Source organism: Charadrius vociferus, unplaced genomic scaffold, assembly GCF_000708025.1.
Source record: "Charadrius vociferus isolate BGI_N301 unplaced genomic scaffold, ASM70802v2 scaffold82, whole genome shotgun sequence".
Lineage (NCBI taxonomy): Eukaryota > Metazoa > Chordata > Aves > Charadriiformes > Charadriidae > Charadrius > Charadrius vociferus.
The window spans coordinates 1,342,673-1,352,967 of NW_009647401.1; the positions used below are offsets into that span (position 1 = coordinate 1,342,673).

Sequence of the window (10,295 nt, forward strand, 5' to 3'; positions counted from 1 at the left end):
CAAAAGAATTATAGTTCTATTCTCAGCACAGTATTTACCTTTACATACTAATTTCACTAATCTCCATTCAATGGGTGATTAGGACAGTAAAGAATCTGCCAGGGATTTCTCTGTGGTTGCACACCAAATATGTCTGCCTGACGTGAATGACAGGAATGTTAATGCCAGTTTAAATGAAGAAGTCCTTAAATGATTGGGTTTAATGCCTGCTTTAGTGAAAGCTTTGTTTGCAAAAAAGGTCAAGAACATTTCTTATGCATTGACTGTCATTTATGTTTTGTTTTTTTAAGCAGTGCCTGCAAATTGGCAGGCCCACCCCATACAGTTCCAAAAACGTCCTTCTCTGTCCTTAGGGCAGCTTCCAGTGGTAGCTCTCTTCCCGCTGTCACCACCTTTTTCACCGCCCGAATCACGCTGGCTGGACCCTCCGTGTACTGACTCAGCCAGGCGCGGGCTTCTTCTAATGCTCCCGTTCCATCTGAAGATGACAACGTCTCCTCCGAGAGCCCAAGGCGCAAAGCTGTCTCGGGGTCCACCCTGGCAGCGCCGCCGAGCAGCCGCAGGGCAGTCCCGCTGCCAACGATGTGCACCAGCCGGGCAGCTCCTCCCCAGCCAGGCACCAGACCCATGTGCTTATGGACAAATCGAATTTCACTCCCAGGCGTCATCAACCTGTCGATGAAGAACAAACACGCAGAGGGTCAATCTGTGCATCGACGTCCGTATTCCGCTCGCCCGCACTCAATTTTCTATTTTCTCCTCCCCTCTGCTTCCAAAGGCTGACACAACTTGACAGCATGCTGATTACAGCCAGAGTTGGAGCATCTTAATTTTTGCATCGCCTCATACCTTAGCTGCAGCTTTTGGCCCTTCTCAAAAGAAGATACGTAGGCTGCCACAAGAAAAGATGCTTAGTGCCCACGCTGACACCTGTAGCCAGAAATCAGTTCTAAAAAGTGTTTGAAAACAGAATTGCAAAGACAGAGGGCACATTACACTTACTCGCAGTGCCAAAACTGCCTTGCTAATTCATGCCCGAAACAACAGGGTTTGGGGTAAAACCCAAGCAAACTAGCGCACCAAACGTATTTCTCAAGAGGATGAATCATGGTCTTAGTACTGATCTGTGCCGGGGAGGTTCTGTCAGCACCCCAGTGCTTGATTATAGCATAGTTAGGTTGCTTTTTTTTGTTGTTCTGTGTTTTGAAGGGTCCATGTGAGTTTGATTTCTAACTGCTCACTACAGCAAGGGAATTCAGGATGGATGCTCGAATTAAGGCTCACAACATATCACAGAATTGCTTTCTATTTTTGCCTTACTGTGCATAATACAATTGCTCCCCTCCAGAAGGTACAGTCACATTCAAAGATTTCACATCTTTGCTTCTTTTCTACACTCTGTCACCTCCCTGATTCAAAAGCTCACCCTAGGGCTGATTAAGCTGTCTCCCTGGAGGAGCTCTGCTGCAGCGGATTGTACTCTCTCTGCATAGTGTTCACACTGACACACCTTAGGTTGGTGGGAAAAGCCTCTAGAAATAGAAACATACAGAAACAGACCAGTACTTGCTCTTTCTTAAGATGATGTTCTGCAGTGTGGTTACTTTCTGCTGCTTATGAGACAAGGGATGTAAATTACACTTGTGAAGTAGATTAGCTTCTACTCCAAGCACTAATGGGCTTTCTGAAGATAAATCATGTAATACTAAGATCTACACTCAAGTCTGTTTCCTACCAATGCAGTTTTCCATAATGAAAATACCACGGTGAACAGCTTTAAAAGGGGAAAGAAAAAAGAAAACCTTTAAAAATGCAACTACTTCTAGGAACTCACAGTTCCCAAATCTGCTTATTGTTAATTGTAAGTTTGCTTGGTTGCTTTTTTTCTTACCCAGAGCACCATCAGCATTCATGCCACACTATAAAGCACCGGGGCTGAAGAGCTTACGCTTTATCCCAGACCCAACACAATGCACAAAGGCAACAGCTGACATGCCAGATTGCATGAAAGCCTTTTTGTAGAGATAGCAGAGGAAGGTTGTGTGACAAAAGGAAGAGAGCAGAGTATTGCAGGGGAGGAAAGGCTTTTAGCTAACATGAGCGAGTGCTTCCCAAACCCAGCAAATCCCAGGGAGCTCAGGTCTCTCCTCTCTACAAGGAAGACTCCACAAGTGTTCCAAAACTCCTTTACTGGCTCAGCTTACTTTGCAATTTGCTGACACCCAGTGTCCCACTGGGAAAGCAATAATGAAAACATTATTAAGCGTTTAATTCTAGCTGTGCTGAGCGACGCGAAGCATTAAAAAAGAACTGGTCATAGGCAGCTAGACATGTCATGCTAGACTATCTGTAGGCAGTCTCATAAGATGGTGACTGCAGGTCAGTAAGACAAAGTTGTGTTTGTTGAATTCAGTGAACGTCCTGTCAGCAGCATATGGAATCATCTGGGAAGTTGGGTCAATGCTCTCTGAAGCTTGCACGGGAAGTCAAATTTTACATTAGAAACACACTTGATCCATGAGCACCAACAAGAAAATATTTGACAGCACTTGGCATGGGGGAAGTTACCCTCCGCAGTTTTCACCTCCCTCTGAGAAAATGGAACTAAACACAACAAAAGGAAAATAAACAACTGACAGCTAAACCCATAGAGAGACTGTGAGGCTGCATCTTCCCAGATCTCACTGAGATTCACGTCTCCCCACCATGCTCCTTTGAACAGACTCCTCAGAAAATACTAAGATACCCAGTGGTCAGTAGGTGTAAAGGTGGTCTTGGACTGCCTTCAGGCTTAAAAAAAATTTCTCTGGTTTTTACAGACTTTTCAACTATGAATCCTCTCCTGAAGTCACGCCATTTCTTACAGATATCACCCATCACATTTTTAGGTACCCCACTCACTTCCAGTCCCCATGCCCAAGGAAGCAATGGAGACCTGAGCTCAGATCTGAAGAGGCGTATGCCACTGCCAAGCCAGTCTGGATCAGCCTCTGAACATCACCAGCTGCAGCCTTAGAATAAAATATTTCCCTTTTTATTTTATGAAAGGAATTGAGCCTACCTTCTGAGACATGACAGATCTGATCTCCCATTAGATGAATTTATGTAAGAAAAGTACATCAAGCATTACTAAACACAAAGAAGCAGACATCAAAAAGCTGAAAAGACGTAAGTATTACTCTATTCCTGAGCTGTTTATACCTTATTCACCTAGTACTGGCTCTGCCTGAGACACAGAAGTAGATCAATACAAAAAGAACCCTGACTTGACTGTATGCCTGTTCTTGTCTTCCTGGTCAAGGGGATTAAAATCTGGGTCTCCTGTATCCCAGGGGAAGGTCATACTGCTAGGCTCCTGAAAACATGCCTTTCCTGCCCTAAAAAAAGAAGAAAATCTGTTGCATGACAATACTGAAAAAATATTTATTAAATGTAATTCATGCACAAAGTAACTGAAGACCTTACAAGTAGAGAAACATCCTTCAGAAATGTGAAGGGTAGCAAAATCCTCACAACTTAAATGGGAAATAAGAAGTTAAGGTAATATAAGCACCAAAATGCAGCTGAAACCTTCTTTAAGAATGTTACCTTTCCATGTTACAAGCAATACAACACCCCTAGGAAGAAAGCACAGCCACCATGGGCCACATCCAATTTTGCCTTAGTCATCTAAAGCAAACAAGAGCTACAGCAAATGTTCCTGCTGTACATTTTAAAATGTTCTCAGACACTAAATGTTACAAGCCTTTGATCGGACGATTCCTTCGCTCTGTGACATCTCATTGTGCTCACAAACTACTGACTGTCACGTCGCATCGCATCACATCACCAGCAATGCATGAGAAGAAAACCTTGTTGGCCATTAACAACCTAACAAATCCCATCCTTAAACAGGTACACTTGCTTCCTCAAAGGCGGCACTTGCTGTGAGCTAACACCTATGCTTTCCTTTGCTAAAGTATTTCCCAGCTACTTGACGTTGGAGCGTATACAATGAAAGCTGAAGATGCAAACAAAAATGGATTTCTCAGTTTTTCATACCTGCTCTTTACAGTACTCCCGTTACTGAATTGTTCCAACAGAGATAATCAGTTTCTTGGTCAGAATTAAGATTATATTATGGTTTGTGCTAGCCCTTAACATCATCATTTCCTGGACTTTGGGGTTTGAATTGTATTCAGCATTCTGACAAGGCAAAGGCACTAATGAAATTTACTAGGGACAGACAAATACCATCCTCTATTTTATGCATTTTAAAATGCCTACCACCATGCCTCTGAAACCCAGGATGTAAAAAAGGATGCCTAAAACATTAAACGTGTTGTCAGCAACCTGGACTTAGTTCCCACCCCTGTTTGACTCCCAGTGTCACGTAAGGACACAGGTCCTGGCTTCCAATCTTCTCTTTTTACCTGGCGTGAGGCTGGCACAGCATGGAGAGAGGCAGCCGGCATCACACAGCGCTGCAGCACCTGGTTCTCGGCTATGGTTATACTGAGAGGGCAGCCAGAACTGCAAGAGATGACTTTTATCTCCCCCACAAATACTTTGGCCTCCTGCTCTCAAACGACCAATTAACATAAATAATAAGCAAAGCTTACACCTTTGGGTAAGTTCCCCCATCAAATCTGCTACCTTCTTCTATAAGGTAGAACACCTATCTACAAGGTAACTGAATAAACACAAAGTAGGAAAACTCTCCAAAGACAGAGCCAAAGGCCTTGGGATACAATTAAAAGACACACATAATTTTAACATGGTGTAGAGCAAGAGTTATAGAACTAAAAATTACAAGAAATTTTCAAATACAACTAGACATTTTTGCAAAATATAGATCCATGACACCAAGACACATGAAAAGCAATGGGCACAGTCAGCCACATACGCATTTTGGATGACTGTCATTACTCAGTAAAGACAGCAAGAATACAGTATTGATATGAAAGGCTTTCAACCCATCATCCAAAACACACACACAACTATTTTAAGCACAGGAAAAGACAGACATTAAATAAAAAAGAAAAACACCAGGAAAATAGTAACAGAAAGAAGGCTATCAAGGGCCAAACATTTGTTTTAACCAGCAAACAACAGAAGAACAAAGCTGATGTACAGTCCAGTCATACACTTTCCCAAACGTGTATGTTTTTCTAATACATTCATCAATATGATATTGGCTTAATTAACTCTTGTTAAATTAAGTAACAGCCATGCTATGCTGACATGTGGCCAAAACAGGTTTTCTAAAATACACACTGCCTGGGAATGCAAGCTCAAGAATTTGTTAGAGAAGATGTATGACATTATCTGTGGATGGTGTTTATCATGCAAATGGAACTTGTTTTGCCAGGTGGGTATGAAAATTTGATGACCTTGCCTGCAAGTGACAAAAGCTCAGGTGTTTAGGATTTTGTAACTTTGCTTGGCAAGCGCTTCCAGGACCATCCATTGCAGTAGCAGCTCTCAAATCATGCTGGACCGTAAGTGAGCAAGAAGGCTGGAGTCCGTTGTCTGCTTCTTCCTTATTCTCCTACTGCACCTTCCCAACACTCAAAATACAGTCCCTGTCCCATCACTTCACCTGCACGTTGGACCTCATAGTTCCACTTCATCTTCCTTACACTTCTTCAGCATCCCAAGGGGCACAGGAGATCACAGCATTGGTGGTGGATTCTTGCAGCAAGTGACTGTGATCAGATAGCAGAGAGAGAGTTACAGGGGTAATACCTGTAATCTGCTCTCCCTTCTTCTCCTGCCAATGCATGCAAAACCCACCAAAAAAATAAAAGTGCTGCTCTTACACACAAAGTGCTGCTGAACACATGCAGCAGATGGGAAGTTTTTAGTCAACTAGGATGTTACAATAAATTAAAATAAAGCAAGGGAGAGTTGTGATTGTTGATTTTATAGCATCAGAGTAAGAACTAAACTACCTGTTCCTTTATCTATACAACAAAAGCCCTTTATTTCAGGTTGGTCCGGTGCACCACATAAATCAAGTAATATCTTCTAAGCAGCATACTACACCTCTGGCTTTGCTAAACAAACAAAAAAAAAAGTCACCTTGAATCTTACATTGGAGGCAACAGCATTGCCGTAGGCTTCTAGAATTCAGTACAACTATAGGATCTGAATCTGGAATCTCCTGTACTGTCCATCATGGCACGTGAAAATCAAGCTCCACCTGAGGAGATGCAAGCGTGTGAAAGGGTCTTCAGCCAACAGCAGGATAAAGCTCTTCGTACAGCCACAAAAGGGCCCGGCAAACCTATGACCAGTAGCTGCAGCACATGCTGGGAGCACCAGCCCTGCCCCAAAACCCAAGTCATAGTGGTCTCCTCTCATACCTCCAGCGCCTTTGCTGCAAATGCAGCCAGCCAATTCTGGAGCTTCAGTTCCTCAGCTTAGGCAGGGGCACCAAGGGGTCTTGCCCTGGCAAGTGGCAGCCCTGCAAGCTGGACTGTAAGAAGCAATTAATTGGGACTCCAGGTGCTGTTAGCCTGAAGCCTGGGCAAGGACCATCGCACAGGTAGTCAAGCACTGCTGCAACCGCACATGATCTTGAATGGTTCACGTAGCACACACTGCAGTTTGGAAACCTCCAGGCTAGCTGCTTTCTCCCCATTTGCTTTAGCACGGCAGGTGGCCCTGCAAGTTTTAACATACACCTAGTGCTCAATCCACCTCTCATATCTACGTTCCGAATCTTAGAGTCGGAAAGATACACCACAGATCATGTACTTTTCCCATTCAACGTATCTAAAATCTGTCCTCCCCACCATGCACAGATAGATGTTAATGCACATGTAAGAAACTACAGAACTTCCTCAGCATCAAGATACAAATTCTTGAGGCCTCCTATATGAATGCTCCTTGGCAAGCTGCCGCAATACTCATCCCTACCTTCTCCAGAATCTTTTAACAACAAAAGTAATTTCTGAGTATAGCCTTGGAAAAAAGACCTGTATACGAACCATTGCCCTGACATCTTCACAAGGCCACAGAAAGCCTGAAATTAAAAGTACTGGCTAAAGTTAAGGCTACAGTTCGTGCCTGTGGAGACCTCACTTGGAAACCTTAATACCGATAATTAACTGCACAACAACATTGTGTTCTAATAGTGACAACTTGTCTTGTATAAGTATTTAGTGTCCCAAAATATTCTTAGGACTGTAAATCTTACCAGAAAGACCAAGAATACTTTCATCAGTATTTAACTGCATAGTGTACGGGGTCTTACTTTTAATTAAAAAAACTAGTTCTAGCCTTGTTGAATATTCCAACACACAAGCCTTCCACGGTTTTTACAGAAACTCACCTTAAAACAACAACTGCATTAACCAATCTTTTTTGCAATAAAAAATAAATTTTGAAGCAGCAAGGTACTGTGGGAAGAATATTCTGCAGGAGAAATATTCAGTACTACACTAAAATAATTTAGCTAGTCAGCAATGCTGCTGCTGAGTAGTTTCCAGTCCTTACTTCAATTTTCATGACAGATGCTGTTAGAATTAGACCCTCAAGAACAAGACAGTCTCCTCCAAAAAGCAAATTGGGACTAATTAATCTATCTCTGCCTATCCAGTGCAGTGTCTTGTCAGTCTCTCTATCACTACACCATCATATAATTACCTAGGTACTCTGCAAAGGGATTATCTAGACAAAACAGCTGAAGATTTTTCTGAAATTCAGCTTACTACACCCCCTATCACAAAAAAACCCCACCTAATATTGAATATAAATGAAAATATTAACAAGTGGATTCATCCTGAGAATAGTTAGTCATAATTTCACTTATCTTTCAGTCGCACTTGTTTAATTGGATAGGCTTTAAAGGATCAAAAAGCTTTGATTATACATTTAATAAATAACTCCTTGCTAATCATATTCAGCAGATTTTCAAACTATACCAATGCAGTGAATATCGGCCAGCCATGACTACTCTGCGCTTTCCCAGCACAGCTTGCTAGTATTAATTTCCCCTGCTCCTCTCCTGTATCTTCTCTCTCATGGAGAGCTTCTCATGTTTCTGCCCCACGCAGAGAAAGAATAAGACCATTACACATCACAGAAATTGCTGCTTCAGAGCTCTGGTAATACGAAGTGAAACTTCCTAAGTGAAAATACTCTAAAACTGATAAAACTAAGGATTTGTCCTACATGCTTTTGGTGATAGTCCATGCAGACTGGCATCATAAAAACAACCCCCTAATCTTTGCTCTTTCTGAAAATCCTTTAGTCACAAATACTTGATAGATGCCTAAATGGCAACCACTAAAGAATCTAAAAACGAAGACAAAATGGTTTAAGAGAGTTTGGGGAAACTATGTCTCTTGTGCATATCTTCGATACAACTGCACAAAGCAGTTCTGCAATCCCAAATTTCAGTAGGGTAAGAGATGACTATGCACAATGATGATCTCTCCTGTTTATGAGCTTTAATCTGTAACCTTTACTACAGGAATGCAATGGAAAGAAGTAGGTCCAGCTACTATTTTAATAAGCCCATCAGAAAGTCAGCCCTCTCAAATCCTTTGAGTGATTAAAACTAAACAAAACACCTTCTTTACTCAAGGTTTAAATAAATTAAAATGATACCCAAGAACCAAAATAAAAAAAATCCTATCAAGTACAGAGTGTTCTAGGCACACTCTAAAACTCGGTGTCAAAGGAGTAGGCTTGATGCCAGCCTAAGAAATCTCACCAACACGAGAGTTCTCTTTTCTCACAGCTCTTTTCAAATGCCTTACAGATTATATGGAATTTTATTTCTAGTTACTGAATTATTTTGTAACACTCTTAGTGCATCCATTTCCCCCCCACTCGCAACAAAAGCTAAGAATTGAGTTTACATAAAGTAGCCTAGGGGAAAATATCTCGAGTCTCCCTAGCACATTGCCTTTACCACCTTATTTTCTGCCCTACAGTCAGATTTTCCAATGCATTTTATGGAGCCCTAAGGATCAGGGTCAAAATCCAATCCAAAAATAGAACCTAATTACAGATGTATTTTCTTGAGCAACAATTAATGTTCTTCTGGGTTTGCTGGGAAACCCCAGGCCACTTCCCAGAGGGGAGCAGATGGACCTAAACAATGAGAGATGCACTCTTCAAAGGAAACCTTAAAATAACCATTTATAACCTAACTCTATTATGCATTTTCACATCACCCAGAGTCAAATGAAACGCAGAAAAAAAAGAATGACAAAGTCATATTTTCATCTAAAGACACAAAACATTTGGTTGATACTGCAATTCTGAAAAGTCCTGGATCAAAAAAAGGGAAGATGTAGTAACAAGAGAAGAGTTTGAGGTAACAAAATAATCAGGCAGAGATGGAACACAGGGGCATCAGAGAAGAAACTGCTTAATAGACACGGGCCGTTTTAGGAGGAATATGGTCTCCAAGAATAAACAGGAGCTTAAAGTGTAGATAACTCCACCATTTGCTGCCCAAACATTTGGACATTCAATGGAAGATGAGCCTCCAAGGAACAGAGTCAACTGAAAGAGGCTGCAAAATTACCAATTTCAAAGGAAGCCACTCCAGGGGAAGAAGCACAAAAATAATATTGTTACTGGAAAAAGATCCTGTGGATAACAGCACTTAAATTATAATAGGCAGACACAGAAATCCGCATGCCCCCAAAATCAGCATCTCATCTACAGCAAAGCCTGCACTTAGAAAAACTTTTAAAAGGCCTATGAACAGCAAAAAAGGAGTATAGTAAAGTGGCAGGGCACTCTGTGATCCAGCAAGACCCAGACTAAAACTGGTCCAGACATGATTGTGTAAGAACAACCAGAGAAGTGAAAAAAGGTTTATTTTCTTAAGCACACTCCTGATCAAAGGATGGTGCCTAAAAGAAGGCCAAGAAAGACTGTTAATTTGAGAGAGGGATTACGGAAGGAAAGAAACACAGGGACAGAAGCTGTTGCTAATACTCTGCAAGGGGATCAGGGCAGCCTCAAACAAGACAAGGTAGGTAGGGCCCTACGAAAGTGTCCTGCAAGGGACGCTCGCCGTGATACTGGCTGCCATCCACACAGCCGGCTCTTCCTATCTCATTCTGGACCAGAATCTCCCAGAAGTCAGCTACAGATGGAGGTGCACCCAGCAGAGCTGGATTAGGGGTTTTAAATCTAATTCCTTACCTCAAGCTTGACACTTTCTCGCCCGTGGCTTCACAGAAGCTGGAGAGAAAAGAGCGTGCTATAAAAAGCTACATTTCTTCTAAAAGAGATAAATGAAGCTGAATATTGGAAGTTACAAAAATACTTTTTCTGTAGCAGGA

General features: G+C 41.9%; 1 protein-coding gene across 1 annotated transcript in view; it reads right to left on the bottom strand.

Moving 5' to 3' along the window:
• ECHDC1 (enoyl CoA hydratase domain containing 1) overlaps positions 1-10,295 on the bottom strand; it is a 31,839-nt gene continuing 21,544 nt past the window's right edge. The window contains exon 5 of the mRNA XM_009880150.1: positions 1-672. Within this exon, the coding sequence (XP_009878452.1) occupies positions 267-672 (406 nt within the window). The 3' untranslated portion in view covers positions 1-266. The remainder of the gene's footprint in view (positions 673-10,295) is intronic.